At 43.8% G+C, this 17847-nt stretch overlaps 1 protein-coding gene across 5 annotated transcripts in view; it reads right to left on the bottom strand.

Annotated features, from left to right (window-relative positions):
• The window catches only part of GRIA3 (glutamate ionotropic receptor AMPA type subunit 3), a 149528-nt gene that overhangs the window by 18177 nt on the left and 113504 nt on the right, over positions 1-17847 (bottom strand). For 4 of the 5 annotated variants that reach the window (XR_007206709.1, XM_048318370.1, XM_048318367.1 and 1 more), the window contains 2 exons: positions 3928-4175; positions 3255-3369 (listed from right to left, as the gene is read on the bottom strand). Coding sequence is in view for 4 of the 5 variants with exons in the window: in XM_048318370.1 (XP_048174327.1) it covers positions 3255-3369; positions 3928-4175 (363 nt within the window). In the remaining variant the exon portion in view is untranslated. The remainder of the gene's footprint in view (positions 1-3254; positions 3370-3927; positions 4176-17847) is intronic. The other variant, XM_048318371.1, reaches the window with a different exon arrangement.

Below are 17847 nucleotides of genomic sequence, written 5' to 3'. Positions count from 1 at the left end.
AAGGGAGGATAATTTTGCCATGAAACTAAATTCATGCTCAGTTAGGAGGACTAAGTGAACAAGTTTTGATGCATGTGCCAGAACGTCTGCACCAGCCAAGTCAGCCCACATGTATTGACATGCATCCCAGAAAAATTACATATGGGTGGAGCATGTTCCCCTTCAGACTCGTTAAATAAGGACCACTACCGAAATGGGGTAATTCCCTTTGCCAAGGCAGTACCAACAGCTAAGGCACTACAGAGCACACTGGCACCCTCTGCTCCACACCAGCACTGGCACAGACTGGTAGCACCGAAAACACAACACATCAGCTGAGGCCTTTAAAACAAGCTCATTAAAATGGCACAATCTCTTTAGTCTTGAATTACAAGTGAACCCCAGGAGCACAGAATGCCCACAGGCCTAACCTTACACTCTCTGTAAACCAACAGATTCAAAACCCACAGAAAGCCAAGTGAATACCCTTTCTTTTTCCTGCTGCAAGACTCAAAATTAATCCTTGTGAAAATGGAAGTCACTGTTTAATTTTCCAGTGGCAATGAAGATCCGGTAACAAGAGATGAACTCACAACTCAGAATTATTCCTCTCCAAGCACAGGCACACCACATGCGAGACCGGAGGGAGGACGAGCACAGCGGAGGTGACCGGGTCCTTTGCAGTACAGTGATGGGCACTGGCACAAGCAAACAGGCTCATACTTACCTCTGGCTTTCAGTGTGAGCTAAAATATCAGAGTCACAGAGGAATTTAGCTGGCACCACCAGTCTGACATGACTCACACCTACACACAGCCCATTGGCAGGAGGTAGGAGGAGGCTGATTGCGGACTTGGGGCAGTGATTTCCCAAGCCTGGGTCTCTACTGGGGAAGCTGAGAGAGGAGTCTGTCAGCTCAGCCAGTAGAGAGAGCTGCCCCGAGTGAGCAATGGTAGCCATGAGATGGGGGGCAAGGTCTGCTATCCCCACTTCAGGCGCCTTCACCACGCCATCCTGATTCCTCCGGTTGCTGCCTCCTTTAAGGTAAAACGGAAAAAAATAACAGTTTTGAAGTGACTCCTCTGAATGCTCTACAAATGAAGCTGTGTTCAGATGAACAATTAACTGGAGAGATGGGATGAAATGACGAGGGCAACTTCTGGTGGAAGGACAGGGAGGAGAGAGTGGCCAGCGAGACTCTTGGAGCTGTAGTGCACAGAGGGCAGCACCAGAGCTCATCTTTCCCCAGAGGGCAGCGGGGCTCCTGATGGGCTGGGGCAGGGCCTGGCCTGGCCAGCGATGGGGGTATGCTGGGAAGGCACTGCCCGTCTGCTGCGACGCCGCACTGCAACCTGCAGTACTCAGCGCCTACAGAACTACCTCAAAGGAAAAGCTACTTTGTAACAAAAAAGCCCTTTGATTTATCACCTCTAGAAACGGCCACTAACCCCTTCCCCGCCTCCCTCAGCTTAGTCTTCTCTGGGAGGTCTTCTACACCCCATGTTCTCCTCTCTGGGGACTTCCAGAGCTGAGCTGTGCCCCAAGAGCTGATGACTATAGCTTAAACAAGTTCTTCACCACAGCATGTTACAACAAACTGCAGAAAGACATCACTTTGAACTAAACCAGCAAAACACACATTATTGTGTTTGCACCCCTTCCCACTTCTCTGGGTACCAACTCATCACAGCATCCCAGACTCCACTCCCTCAACACTGCCTGACAAATAGACAGCATTGCTCTTTGTAAAACATCTTCCAGTACAAGCAAAAATAGAAGGATGGCCCTGCCCTAATTATGACCATTTTAAAAGCCCTCTTTAGTTTCCTTAGGGCTGTAAGTGTTATTGGCTGGGTTTAATTCAATGAACTTGAAGCGATGAAGTTCATTGAAGCTGGTTTGTATGAAGAGTTTTCTTTCAGGAAGGCAGCATTAGACAATGAGCTGCCGGATCCCAGGAGGATATTAAACTTTTAATATACGGGCAAGTATGACATATAAAAATGTTCTGTGAAGGATAAGCAGCAGAGCTAAAAAGCATAAAAAAGCTTGTGCTCATCTCCAGGCCGCTGCTGAGCACTGCAGACCTCCAGCTATTGAATCAACCCAAATTTGAGAGCTATTCCTTCCTTTAATATTACACAGCGGCTTTGCTAACAGCAGACATGACGAGCTGAGCAATTTCCTATGTAGCCAACTGTATGCAACTCTTATTAATAGAATGCAGCAGTCATTGCAGTAATTGTCCGAAACTGCAGTTTACTGTTATTATTGATTTTGGACCAAATCTGAAGCATTTTTATAGGAGAAATTAGGAGTTATTGTTCCCTAAAGAACTGGTTTTACTAGATGTAGGAGAGTGTCACTACAAAAATGAATTTCAGTACTTTTCAGTGTAACAGTGTCATTTAAATTAATTTTCTTGGTAATTCCTGCACCCAAGGTGACCAAGAGTACCCAGCCAACTCTAGCTACAGCTTATCCTCACTGGGTTAAAGATTGCAGAAACTGCCAGTCCTACAGGGCAAAGTTGGCAAGAGGAAAGCACACTGGCTAACTTTTGCCAACACATGAGCTCATTGAAGCAACTTTGTGAAGGTACACTACAGGCTCCCTGGAAGGCTGGGAGGAGCCTCAGCTCAGCAGAAGGCAGTGATAAGGTTACCACAGGAGCCAGATTTGAGTCCCTATCTGTACCAAAGTCATGTCAAACACAGATACAGGGCTCCTGCATAGGAGAGTGCAGAAGACTGGTCAGTGCTGTACAAAAGGTGATATTTGAATACTCCAGGCAAAATTTCCAAAACCTCCCCGAAAGGGCAAAGGAAGCAGGAGTCCTTTCACCTCCAGGTCTGTGCTGGCACAGCTGGTCCTGGCAAAAAAAAGCCTCATAAACCCCACTCTGTATCGCAGCTAAACCATGGATGAGACCAAAGCCTTGCCCTCAGGGGTTGGGATGGCGGCCAGAGGTGATCATTGGTTTCTTGACAGTTACCTCACTGATTTACTCTGCGAAGGTCCCACCAACACTGGACTTTCTATCTGTTAGTTAAATAAGGTTTCCATGCTAGAACAAACCTGTTGATGATATTAAATAAGACCATTTCTTTGAAAGAGCTACTGAGTAAGAAAATTGCTTTTTTTTTCCCACCACAATTAGTGAAATAGTTTTCATCTGCTTTCTTTTTTGAGGTTTTTTTTCTTGAGAAGCAAAATAACAGCCTTGCCGATTACTCTTTGCTAAGGTACCCGATTGTGGTGACATTGAGGCTGACCTTGGAGTCACCTCCCCCGCTGCCGCACTCTCCTTTGTCGTACCACCATTTGTTTTTCAATTTGTCCAAGAGGCCTTGCTCATTCAGTTTTAATACTGCCAGGTTAACAGCATTTCTTGAAACGATAAAACATAACTTGTAAGAAAAAATGCACAAATGCTTAGGAAATCGTAACGTATAAAAAAAGGAGCACAAGAGGACAAATTGGCTAAAATTTCACAGAACGTGGAGCTATCAAAATGTCTGTACAGCAAATACAGGGTTAAATATTGGAAGGTGGCATGGAGGATAACATTTGCTCAAAACTGAAGTGTGCGGGATGGGGAAACCATCTTTGAGAAAAAAAGTAACAAGAACACCACATCATGCAGTTAACATTCGTCACATATGGCAGGTTAACTTGGCTTTTACCATTTAAATTGAAAAAGCCATTGAACTGTAAAATTAAAACAGCAACAAACAATCAGAGAGAACAACACGAAGAGAACACAAAAAAATGGATGCATTAAATAAATGAAACCATAATTTACCGTCTTATTTAACTCCATGGAATATTGAAGATTTTAAACTTTTAAGTTACCTCAAAATCCACAAGAAAGAAAATGACAACACAATACATCAGGGTAGGTGGAATACTATAACAACATGGATATTGTTATATTATTCCACCCACCTTAATGCTGAGCCTTTGGGGGTTGCTACACCATAGCCCTTGGAATCCAGGTTGCCTCCAACTTTCATGGTGTCGCAGGGCTTGCGCTGCTCGATGTACTCGTTCATCGTGGACTCCAGCAGGAAGGCAAACTTCCCCTTGGACTTCCGCACTCTCGCCACCCCATCCGCCGTCGTCTTGGTGAACACTGAGGGCTCGGCCGACTTCATATATGACCACATTTTCTCATAGACAGCTATTTTTGACCTCTGGGAGAGACGAAAAGAGGGAAATGAAGAGTCATGTCGGCAAGACTGAGCTCCTTGGGCTTAGCTGGCTTAGAGGTACAATGACACCGTTTAAGGCTAACAGATAAAAAAAGTCAAGGTAGCTTGGAGAGAGATACATTGCCCCCTGATCAAAGACCAAACCACAAAATATTTGGGGAGGGAGAAGCATACCTCAGACATTTATTCTACTGATTGCTGGCATCCTTGGAATGAGCAACGGTGTGTGCCCATCCCAGCCTTGGCTTCTGCTCTGTGCTGGGTTTATCCACCCGTGTGCTGCTCTGCTACTGAGCCAGAGGGATGATGGGAAATCCCAGCTCATCCATCATGGCCAACAGAGGCAAAAGGAGCCTCTCCTCTTCGCACAAACCCTCAGCATTGTTTTTTACACTAACTGCAGCCAGGAAGGGCTGACATTTGCTTATTACAAGTTTTCAGAAAGGCAGGAGTGTGTTTTTCACAGTGGCGATGGCAGGTCTATGATACAGGAGACCATGACATTCTAGTGGCTGCCAACAGAGATGCTCAAACAAGGGATACAAATAGTAACTACAAAACCTTTTGTGACTCAATCGTCAAATATTCAAAATTTGGTTTCCCATTTTCCTAAAAGACAGCAAATACAAATATTAGCAATAAGCTGAAAAAATCACTGGTTAACTGCCTGCCAACCCTCTATATTTTTTCCTGATTTCCCTGTTTTGAGACTGAGCAAACCCTAACAACCTCTAGCTCAGCATACAAGCTTTGTAGACCTGGAAATGTTGAGAAATGTGTTACTTCCCCTTCTCCCTCTTCCCCAGCAGTAACATTTAAGCCACCCTCAGATCTCAAAGCCACCTCCAGACTCTCAAGATTTTGTATCCTGGACTACCGGTTAAACTTTCCTGCTTCATCAACAGAAGGCAGTAATGCCAACTGCATTTCTCTGAAGTCTAGAAATCCCAAGGATTTATATAAGGCTTTCAGTCCAAGTTGTGGGTACCTCAAATTTATGCCTCCTACTCCTTGCCAGTTCCTTGTCCACAGCTTTCCTTGCAGAATAGGAATGAGGCAGGCAGTAGCTAAATCTAGTTCAAATTTAGCAAACTTGTGGTGGAAGACTGCTAATGCCCATCAGCTTGATGATCGAGACATGTTTCCTCCTCATTCAGGACAATTTAATGCATTTTGAATAATGTAATGCTTAACAACCAGCCTCCAAACACTTCACAGGGAGTAAGCCCTGCCTGCACTGCTCCTCAGATTAACATGCTCAGCTGGTGTTGCTACGGTGAATAGAGAGGAGCATGGAGGGCAGGATTTTATTTTAATTATCCTTCCTGATGAACTGAAAAACAACTGAAAATGCAAGCCAATTAAAATCAGCCCAACTGACAACAGGAAATCAGAGAGACAATAATACATCCCAGTTACAAGAGGAGCTGGCTGGTTGGTGGGTGTGAAAAACAAGCCAGAGAGAGCATCTCCTGGCTAAAGAGGGGCTGTATGGCTTTGTTTGCCCAGCACCAGGACAAAGAGGGATGTAAGTGGGGCCTGAAATGGTCCTTACACAGTTGAAAGAAGAAATCAGGATTTTCCTGACCTTCCCCTGCAACAGCAAACACCGGATAGCCTGAGATGAGGATGGTGGCTCTGAAGCTGAGTGGGGAGTGCAGCAGCTCAGCTCCTGGCAGGGAGCGCTGAGCCTCAGCTGAGTGCAGGACCATGGATCCTGCCCAAGAAGGGAATCTCACTGGGGCTCAGGGCCAGGCACCCATGGGCTGGCAGCCAGAACACCCTGATAGCCACTTTATCACTGCCTGCTCAAGGGGCCTTCTCCAAGCACGCTGAGCTGGCGCTCCTGCTTTTCCAACAACCCACTTAATGCATGTAGGCATTTCCACATCTCCTGCCCTTCTGGGAGCTGCCCAGGGCACTGCATGGCTCCCAGGCACCTGCCAGAGGGGCTGCAGGGATTCCAGGGATACCAGAAGTGTCCCACGGTGGTGGCTGTCTCAGTGGCTGCTACCACCCCTGTGCCCTGGGGGCAGCAGAGCAGCTGTGCACCTGTGCAGGTGGCAGTGCAGGCAGTGTCCCAGGCACTGCCCATGGCCAGCCTGCCAGCCCTTCTTGTGCAGCTCCCCCAGGCAGAAAGGGAACATAGAACAGCCTGGTCAGCCAACACAGAGACTGCAGGAGCAGCGGCAATCCTGGCATGTTTTAGTTTCAAGGTTCTCTTCCTTACAACCTTCATCTTCTTTTAACATAAATAATACAAACACACCTGGCAAATTTATATTTGCAAATAGGCATCTAAGGGACAAAAGGAAGGTGGAAAACCATCTTCATGCTTTATACCTCTCAGTAACCTGAAGTTGTGAGCCTTCCGAATTGTGCATGCACTACATATGCTTTCGCTTGTTTTCTTCTGCAGAGTGTGCCTTTAATTACCCAGATAAACCAGAATTTCTATTCCTTTCAATCTTTTAACTCACACCTGAATACCTGTCAGTAATAAATTCTTTCCTACTCTTTCCAGCTGGCCTGACTACCTGAAAGCAATGGCCAGTATATCTGTGCATTGTTAATAATCACAGTTATGTGATGCGTGCCAACAGCATGCTCAGGGCTGCACGTGGTCCAAAGAAAGCCCATTCCCTGCTCCAAGGGCAAAGGGTGAATATTACCATTCATGCTTCAGAAAATCAAATTCTACAACTGAAAACCTGATCTCCTTTCAACTTCAAAAAATGGCCTAAGCTTTATAGTCTGTTACCTTCATTTAATGCTTCTGGATGATGTAGTTAAAAATCAGTTCCTATTTCTATATGGTCATTGCCCATCTCTTCTTCTGCCAAGTGGGATTTTCATAATATCTTGTTATTATCGAATCAACTAAATAAGAATAGCAGTCTGATCTAGTAGAAGTAGACAAAAATTCAAGCTAGAAATGAACAAAGCATGTATTGACTGGGAAGGGTTAATATAAAATGCATTAGGTACATGTTGGTTTTGGAGCACAGTCTGGCTGAGGACCCCAGGGGTCCTGAGAGAGAGGACCAGGGGTGTGACGGCCACTGAGTCCTGCTTGGTTAGTGCTGCTTTTTACAGCCATTCACTTAAATTCATTTTAAGGTGAAAGTAATTACTTATGATGAGGCTTCTTGGAGAAAGGGACTGCCACCAGACGAGCTGTGATACCGGCACACACGCTCAGCAACGCTCAAGGGTGTTTTTTGCTCCTGGAGCCATATTTTAAACCTGCTCAATGCCATGAAACAACCAGTTGATTCAAGCTGGTCAAAGATGCAACGGGATGAAATGACAGATGGTATTTTTAGTAGGTATTTTCCTTTTTTTCCAATTTTCCAATTGCCTCAACAAAACCCAACCACCCCAGAAGCCCCTGAAAGACTTTTGGAAAAGAAAAATGTCTTTTCTTTCTAACTATAAAGCTCCGAATTCTGTGTTGAAAGAACATTCTTACCCATCTGTCCCCCTCTGCAGACATTCACACTGCCTCTCTCAGCCCCCCCCAGAAGTCTGACACCCATAAGAGGGGCCAGACCAGAAGCAACCACAGAGAAAGGATTTACACTCCAAAATAAGGCAAGGTCTGACAGATGTGCACTCTTGCTAGAGTTCAGTGGCAGTAAAACATTTTCCATGTCAATAAAGTGTTACTTTTAAAGACATACTTAGGGAAAAAAAACCTTAAAAGCAAAGATTTAAGCTAATTCAAAGCCCATAACTGCAGTAACTCCCTATGCTCTGCAACTCCTATTTCTTTGATATTGCTCTCCAGAAGTCTGCCACATGCATTTCCTCGGGATTTCAAGGGGATATTATTATAATTTTTTTCTTAACAGCAACATTTTCAGTGTTTCATCTAGGCCCTGAGACACATGAAAGCGTCTTTTCATTATTGCAGCCTTACTGCAGATATAAATAGAACTGGCCTTTGCTTTGTCAATAATGCTGGCTTTTTTTTTTCCTTCATTTGGATATGTTTATGCAAAAGTATGCTTTTGAGCCGCAAACACCACAGCCAAGGGTGCAGGCAGCTCCCTTCTGTGTCAGCAGAGCCAGCAGCTCTCGTGCCAAGGACTCACTTCACTTGGCCTGTTACTAATCGGCACCTAAATACACGTTGCTTCTGGGTAGCAACACATTCATTTGAAAAGAAGATGCCAATTCCATCAGTCCACAATTTTAACACTGTCTTTCGTTGTAATTCTCCTAGTTTTGATATGTGATTGGCTCCAGCAGTGAAATAAAAAATCAGCCAGAGTGTGCAGTAGCATCCAAAAGCGTGGCCAGTCAGGGCTGGGTGAGTGATACAGGCATGGGAAGGAGGCAAGCTTGCCTCTCAGTTGCAGCTATTTCTTCAATCCATCCAACAACCAAAAAATCCAGCAACCACAAATGTGGCTCCAGCTGAGCCAGACTAGGTGCCTTGGTTTCACTTTTGCACATCCCAAATCACCTAGCAAACCCCAGCACATCTTGGACAATTCCTTGACACTGGTTAAATTTAGCTCTAAAATATGAAGCCTTCTCCCAGTGATCGTATTGCCTTCCCCCTCTGCAGACATCTGTCTCACACTTCTGCTAGAAGTGACACTGTGTCACCTCCTCCACTACTGAGTAGGGGTGAAGCTGTTGTGTTTGAAGGAAGCAACATTTCTCCTCTGTAGCTGAAGTATGTTACAGGGATGTCCTTTACCTATTTTAGAAAGTTTAGCTTTTCCTCCCACCTCCTCCACAACCTGCAGGTCTTCTTCAAAAGGTCTCCTTGTGCACCCCATTGGGATATTTTATAAAAAATTACTAAAATGGTTCTTAACTTCTTATGACAGGCACAAGGAAGTGATTTCCCAGCAGTCAAGCTCATATTGTTCTCTTATAGGTGAGGGTTGTTGATCATCCAGTCACAAGCCAATTTTACCCAAATAAATTTTATTTTTAAAATCCATAAGATATTCTCTGTTTTATACTTTAAAAATTTTTAGATTATATTGATGTTAATTTTTTTACCTCTGCCTTCAAAACTAAGAGTGATAAACAAAGTGTAGCAAAATAAAAAAGCATGTGGAGCATCCTGAGCACAGCACACACATAAAGATGGGCAGTTACATCAATAAAGGTCCTAAAGCAGCAGACTTAACACTCTCCTCTGCTGCACCGGCCCTATGACTACATTATAGCTCCTTTACAAGGGAGATTTAAAGCCCTTAAGTCAGACAGATGCTGCTGATACAAAACACAAAGGTCCATACTAAAATCAGTGCAGGTATTTAATCTGAATAATAATGCTGCCTTTATACAGACGCACACCTCACTTTGTATAGATGCACACCTCACTGGAATGAACTTGGGCAGTTAAGTGTGAACTGTAGCTTCATTATCATCACTCATTGCTTTTCTTCCACGTGTGCAATTAGCTCTTCTGCAGCAGCTAATGAATCCAGGAGCTTATGAACCATTAAAAAGCAAGTTACTAAACAGGAATGAAAAAACTGCCAAGAGACTGCCTTGGTACCGCTGCTGCTGCCTGGCTTGGGCCCCACTGAGATCCACTGGGTTTAGGCAGTTGCTTGCTTGAACTTCTAATATGGCAAATTGCAATGGAGTGACACCACTGTGTTACTTGTTTGGATATGGCTTTGATTTGATGCCTTTCCACTCCCTCCCAAGCCTGATGTTGAATCACCCCTGGCACAGCTGCCTCTGGAGGGGAGTAAGGGACACTGGTGGGAGCCCCCAGCCCAATTCCAGTCCTGGAGCACATGGAGGCTAGCCTAATGATGATGCTACATAAGAACATGATAAATATCATTAGTAAGGTCCCTCTGCCTGAGATTTCCAAGCTCTTTATTGAGAAGGTAAAAATAGGTCTCATGAAGGCCAGAGGGCACCATTAGTTCCCTTTCCCCAGTGAGGGCATGAAAGCAGAGATGTCATTTACTGAAGGTCATAGGGCAGAGTCTAATAGATCAATGTCACAGCTTTTAGCCACAGATAACTTGTGATGCCAGCAATTTACTTACCTATATGGACAGAAAAATCAATCCCATCATTACATGAACCTCTTGCTGTTATTACATTCTCGGCAGAAGAAAGTAGGTCAGGGCATTTCTCTTCTAGCAAGGCCAACCCCCAAGTCTACCAAATCCTACCCATGGTTTATGAATTTGTGGAATGCCACAGAAGAGCAAGGTTCAAGCACGCACATGTAAACTAGTCTGTATGTTTGTAGGAACACAAATCTTTGAGAGGGTATGCACACATAAAAAAACGGTGACTAATAATATTTTGCAGCCAAGCATGTGATGGGAGACATTGTCATGTTGGTTTCTTGCTCAAATGATTACTTATCCTTTAGAAATGGCATTTTTCTTTCCCAGTTGGGGCAAATGAAGCCCAGAGAGTGGAAGGATCAGGCCCACAAACCCCTGGGCTGCTGCTTTTCTCAAGAATCCTCTATGTCAACATGAAGACAACCCCTCCATGGGGCTGAGAGATGGGGAGTCCAGCAAGGGGCTGGTGGAGGTGGTGATGGTGGAGAAGAACAGTCCACAGCAGCGCTGTCCACCCAAAGAGCTGGGGAAACAGCCTAATAAAACCCCTCCAGGCTTCAGCATCATTAATTTTTCCACACCTGACATACACAGTGGCCCGATTACAAAAGAAAGTGTCTTACAGAAATAATACAATATTGTAGGAGTTGTGTTTTGAGACTTTCTCCCTGTGTATCATGGTCCTTTTGAAAGTGTGACCTTTGGCATCAGGTGGACGATGTGCTGTAGCTGCTTTAACAGGCATCTTTTCTGCAGCGAGCTCTGCTCACACAAACAGACAAGCAGAGAGTCGCTCCGGCTGCAACCAGACGTCGCTGACATGTCAGTAACAGTCTGAGCAGCAGAATGTAAATCAAGATTTTAAGACGTCCTTTCCTGGCACAACACTGAACTTCAGACTATATTCATCTCCTTGCTTTATTGCTGCCATCCATTCCTCCTTGTTGCAATGCTGATTGGGAAATTAAAATGAAAGTCTTTACCAGAGACAAGCTGCCTTTGTAAATCCTCTGTGACTCAGTGACAGAGCCAGCGCTCGGGCAGCGCTCACCCTGAGGAAGCAGTGCCAGGGGGGGTTGACAGGGGCTGGGTGGCACATGCCAGGGATCTGGACAGCTGTGCTGGGCGAGCCTGTCTGTCTGTCTGTCTGCCTGGGGAGCAGGAGCAGCACACACTTGAGCTGGCTGGAGGGAGGCTTACGTCAGCCTTCAGGCTAAGGGGCATCTTTCCAGCAGTGACATATTCAGCAGAGTTATCTTGTCTGGGCAACTGAGCAGCACAACCAGCCCTGCTCTGGATTTGGCCTGTAATAAATTAACAGAGAATGGCATTTCCAGCACATGATCTGAACACTGTCAGGTCTAATGAGTTTTCAGCTCCAGACAGAAAAGGCCAATATACAGGCAATGATGGAGAAATCCCAGCAGACTGCAAGAGGGGATGTTTCATATTCACATCATTAGAGTTTCTAAACCTTCATGTATTTTCTAATTATGCAAAAGTAACAGTAGCAGTGCTGTGAGTAATTTATCAGCACCCATGTATTTTAAATGAATCCCTAATAAGCATGTACTAATGTGACACAGCAGCATTACATAAAGTAGGAGAGACTTGAAAAACCAGGGTCCTCGCTGTCTTGAGCAATGTCATTATCATTATCATAGAGCTGCTCTCCAAAAAGTAGAGCATTCAAACAGCAAGTGATTTTCCCCCCAGGCACTCTCTGCTTTGCCTCTGTGGTACAGACACAGTTACAGCATTAACCCACTGCGAGCTGCTGTGCTCGGCTTCCCACAGGCTGCAGCCCCTCTGTGTCCAGCTTCCCAGAGGCTGCAGCCCCTCTGTGTCCAGCTTCCCATGGGCTGCAGCCCCTCTGTGTCCAGCTTCCCAGAGGCTGCAGCCTTTCTGTGTCCAGCTTCCCACGGGCTGCAGCCCCTCTCACTACCTGGCCCCCAGGACCCACAGCCCTGCTCTTACAGAGGGTGACTGCTGGGTGGTATGGAGACAGAGGTGAGCTGGAAAGCCTAAACCACAAACACAAGAGCTGATAGACAAATGCCATCTGTTATTGAAGATCATGGAGAGATTTATTCAAATATTTGTTATTAAGTGTTGACTGAAAGCTCTGCTAAATCCTGGCTTGCTTGCTGAAATTAGTAAAATGATTCAGCCACCTTAAGCCCAGCACCATTCAAATGCTTCCCTTCCAAGGAGTGCATGATGGACGAGCTGTTAATTTTAGTTCCTGTAAGGATACATTTTCCTCTCCAATCTATAGGCCTAAAGACATTAGATCACTTCATGGGAACCCATTTCTTTTGCAATTATGTCACATTTGATTTCCTGTTGCCTTTAAAACTGCCTGTTGGCCATGTGGCAGAAAGGAGGTTCAAGAGATTAAACGAACCCCACAAGCAGACCATCTATCATCCATGCAATGAAGAGGCTCTGATCTCTCTGCACACATACCTTCACCTTTTAATATTTGTACATGCTCCCACCTATATCAAACAGGGAAGAGAGAGAAAATATATGGGTGAATAAAATTTTCAGAGCTTCTGTGTTGAAAAACAGTTAAACTACAGTACTTTTTATGATTAACCACTGCCACTTTGTGTATCTCAGATCTATACAACTCATCTTTGAAACTATCACTTTTCTATGTTCTACTCTTTAAAGCCCATAAATACAATCACACTTCAATATTTTTGTCAGGAATTTGTTATGATGACTGTGTTGTTTTGCTTGATGTCAAGAACACAGAAGGCTCCAAACTGCTAATCATAGTTTTATCCAAAGGCAAAAGCAAAGCATTTGTATGACTGCTGTGCTAGAAAAAAGTCCTTCATCTTCACTAGCAAAATAAATTTTGAAATTAAAAATCAAAGAGTTTAACTACAGATGAAACCCTTAGCGCTGTCTGCACAGAGTTCACAATGGTGTTTCTAATAGGCTCTAATGATGATCTCAATATCGTTTGATTGCACAGAATACATAAAAATCGTACAGCAGCTATGGGTGTATAACCCAAGGCTTCTCCTTACCTAAACTGCTTGCTGGTAGAATTTATTTCCCTCTCGTCTTTACACAAGCTTATCATCAGAGGAAAGCAATGAGCTCTTTAACTTATAATGGGGTGTAACACAGTGGTGCTTCTGAATGCATTACGATCATAAATTCCTCACTCTCTCCTGAGGCTCTGGGATGGAGGTCCTCCTTGGCTGCCCGACTGGCACTGGCCTCGTCTGCTACAGTCAGAGGCACCTGAATGGGGAATCCTCTCTGCAAGCTGCCAGCTGGGAGTGACAAGTGGCACTTGGCTCTTTCGAGCCAGGAGGGATCCATTGGTGCCACCACAGCCCCTCCTCACACAGCCCAACACAAGGCTCTACTGAACAGGAGGGGAGGTCTGAGTTGCCCCATGTGCTTTTAGCCAAAGGTATTTCAAATCCTTTTGATGGGTTAAAGTAATGTTTTCTTTAAATTTCAAAAGAATCTGGATTTCATCTGTTCTTTCACTGTTTTTTTTCAGATAAATGTTCATTTTCTGCTTTGGTGCTAATCTGCCTGGTGTCTTTTCTTTGTTTTTGAACAAATTGTTTTCTATATCACCTTTAGTTTTACCAGCTAAGCAACTTGGTACTTAAGTTTCTTTTCAAGAGATACCTCACCAGTCCCCTTCTCACTTACAGCTTTTTCTGGTAGCTGTTTGCATGTCCTCAGTATGGGCAACCAGAAATGCAAAGCCTCTTGCCAGTGCATCTCATGCTTTTCTATCTGCTTCTGCTGAACTATTCTGATCTGATGAAACCAAGAGACCAAAATGAGGAACATCTTAAAGGCCATCCTTAGCATGACTTTCTGTGTCTTAAAAACTGTGGGTTTATATGTATTTTATGTATAGACAAAGTCCAGAAAGGCCTCATGTCTGAACCTGGTTTGCAAAAAATCCCTTTTTCAGGAAACTGATGAATCAACTGTAAGAGCTGGAATAACCATCATGCCCAAAGGATCTTTGGCCTTTCTACTGAAATTCCTAACAGACCTGACAATTGGTGACATTTCCAGGAGAAAAAATCAGGAACTGACTTCAGGGCAGCGAATCATTCCACCTGAGGCATGGGAGAGCCATGGGGTAGCTGAGTTGTTTGGTTGGGGACATCCTTAAACTTTTGCTGAGAAATATACAAAAAAAAAATTTCTGCAATAAAATAACATTCTTTTGAAACCTTCTTTTCTCCTTAATTTAGTTAACAGTGATTAACTACAAAAGTTCTCAGTGAAATGTACTAGCAGGTCAGCTGTGTTTGCCAATGATCAAACATACACTTGGCAAGTTATTTTGCAGAAGCCTCGTAACAGAGATCTCAGCTATCCATTATAAGAAGCCACCATAAATTCAAGGGCAATTTATATTTCTAAATGTCTACAAACATGTTCTGCTTCTACTGAAGTTCAAATACAGCCAAGTTTAGACAAGAATCACTAATTGGTTGTAAAAGTCATGCCTTTTGAATATAAGCATATTGGAGGTGAAATGTATTAGAGTGTGGTATTATACTTAGGTTCAGTGCTAAATTTGGATTAAATGGCATTATATTGATTTGATAAGCTGCTCAGATATGCTGAAACTTTAATTGAATGTATTAGATGTTAACTCTAACAGATACACCCTTAAAAGTAATAGCTTAGGGATTTGAAACTTCTTTTTCATACAGGCCTTCACCACTGCTCAAGAAAGAGAACACTTCATTTTGGAGTCCTTAATCTGAGACCATGTGTTAATAAATATCTCAGGAGAGGTCCTTTCTTTCCCTTTTCAATATGGATGAGTGCCCTTTGAAAGCCAAAAGGGAATTGATGTAATCTATTGATTGCCATTTAAATGCCTTTATAAGCTAATTAGTGCAAAATGTAAGATGTTTCTGAGCAGAAGCAAACAACAACCAGGAGAATATCAGAAGGTTCCTCTGAATCTTAGATATACTGGGAGGACAAATGCCCTTATGCAGAGAATCGCCAACAAATGAGGAGTGTAAATAGTGTCTACTGTGAAACCGTTACAACATACCAGCTCTGGTTGGAATTGTGAGAGACACGTTGGAATTGTGAGAGCAGTGTTGGCACTGTGACAGCAGTGTTGGGACTGTGAGAGCAGCGTCAGCCCAACAGCAGTCGCCGTGCAAGCATCAAGCAGCAATGGTGAATCCCACTTAACCTCCAGAGCTGGGAGAGTGTCTGCCCAGGAGACACTGCGATGTTTAGGGAAACTGCCAAGGCTGGAAAATAGGTCACGAGCTGGAGTCTGCCCAGGTCTGAAGTGGCTCAAAGTCATTACCATCTGTTCATCTGAATTGAGAGGCTGGTATCAGTCCAGTTTCAGGTATTGCCCTTCAAAAGTGATCCTGTCTAGAAATGGGGTTGGCAGAAGGGAGCCATGGCTTGGAGGTTCTAAAGGAGCTCCTTCTAGCACATGTAGACAAGATGGCAGGGATCTGAAGCTCGCTTATATATCATCCCTTTTTGATGCATCAGGAGGCAATTGTTCCTTTCTGCTGTCAGTCTGGCACCTTCCACTGGCCAACAGCAGTCATTAAGATCAGTATCTGATTAGTATCTTTGAGAAACATTTTAGCCTTACTGCTCTAGAAAGAGATATACCCATCCAAACTTCTTAATGGGATCTTGGAGAGACTGTCCTGAACCTCCTGTGTGAAGCCATGACCCAACTATAGAGCCAAGTTACTCCTTTCTCACTGAGTAAATGATCGTGAGCCACTCAGCTAACTGCTGTTTAAACTAGCTAAATGCTGGGGGAAAATGGGTGGAGGAGGACATTCCCCTTACACAGGACATAAGCATCACCCTGTACTCAGGAGAACTCATGGCTTTTTCCAACTCAGAGCACTGTCACTGTCACTGACGCTCCGGTAGCAGAGTGAAAAGAGCTGTCAAGGGAGAACAAGTCCCCTAAAACACAGAGAGGTGCAATCTGTGCTGCAGGACCTTGGAAAGCTTGAGTCCTCTAAGTTATTTCAAGTTTCAGCCACCTTTACCATCTCATTAAGTAACTAACAAACACTGTACAATGAAGTATTTATGTGAACATACACATTTAATCTAAGGCAAAACTTTTGCCCTTTTCAAACCAACTGAAGAAGACTCTAATCACAACACTTTCATGGCTGCATCACTCTATTCAAATTAATTACTCTGCAAAAGTTAATACAACTGAAATTATGTTGTGTGCCTTGAGAATGCCAAAGAGAAAGAAGCACCACTTAGGACTCATTCTTCTTCCCACTTGGCCCATCCAGCCTTGCTCCACACTGCTGGGGCTCTACTCTCATCCATCCCCAGCTGACTCCTGTCCTGGCCTGATGGAGCTGGCAGTTCCTGACAGATCAGCTCATTTACAACCCTGCTTTTCCCAGCACTAGCAGAGAGACACAGCTCATCTCAAGACTATTAGCAGCACAACAAAGCATTCATACATTTACCAGACTTTGTATCCTTGCACATGAAACACTCATTCCTTTGATCTTTCTGTGAGAAGAGGTTTCCTTGTTGTGTCAAACTATTAACGAAATGAAGGAACATCCCCATACAATCCCTCTTTCTATATGAACTATAACAAGATAGTTAAAAGAAGGTATTTTTCTCCCGAAGATCAGTATAGTGACTATAAACAGCACTAATATTTCTAAACAAGTTGTGCTGCTTCTTTTGACAGGTTAACTCATTTTTGCTGTAAAGATAGTACTGCCTTGGGTTGATAATTAAACAGCATAAAAATTTTTATACACTAATGTCAGCCTTACAAGGTCAGTGTTTATCTCACAGGATTTTAACACAAACAGAAGCTGCTGTAATGTACCTGCTACCACAGTTAAGAACACTGATTATCTCTTTTAATATAAAGACATTACAGGTAGAGTGCAAAAGCTTTATAAAATACCTTTGCATTCCCTTTCAGGTTTACTTCAGATGTCTATGTACATGTATGTGTGTGTGTGGTCATGTATTAAAATTTTAAGTAAATTCAAGGAGCCCTATTTCTCCAAGGGGCCCTCAGTATTTCATCAGCCTACAGCAGCAAGATTTTTTTTGTCTCCTGCTTGCACCTGGCCAGTATGTGTAACAGGCAGTAATTAATCCTGCAGTACTGACCACTCTTCTACACAAAAAAAAAAAAAGTTGGTTTGAATGGCATCTGATTGGCACTGCTGAGAGAGAACCAAGAGCTCCCTGAAAGCCTGAGCATTCCAGTTCACCCTTGGAAAGATTAGAAATAAGAGCTTTTCAGGAAGATGTTTTCAGAGACATAAAAGTGGTCTGAGGCCATATTTAGAATTCCTAATGCCTCTCACCAAACTCTCTGCAGTTCAGCTTGTGGCTTGGCAAGAGGAGAAAGAAAGGATGATCTTAAATAAAGGCATGCACTTGCCCCTACCCTCAAATGTTGCAAACCCTGCATCTCCCTAACCAAGGTGAAAAACAACCAGAGTTCTGGGGTACAAAATTTTTACCCCTGACTGTCAGATACAGGCACAGCCAGATGCTGGTGAGCAGTGAAGACAAAACAACAA

The sequence above is a fragment of the Corvus hawaiiensis genome, chromosome 14, assembly GCF_020740725.1.
Source record: "Corvus hawaiiensis isolate bCorHaw1 chromosome 14, bCorHaw1.pri.cur, whole genome shotgun sequence".
Taxonomy (NCBI): Eukaryota; Metazoa; Chordata; class Aves; order Passeriformes; family Corvidae; genus Corvus; species Corvus hawaiiensis.
This window is presented reverse-complemented; position numbering and strand designations above follow the sequence as displayed.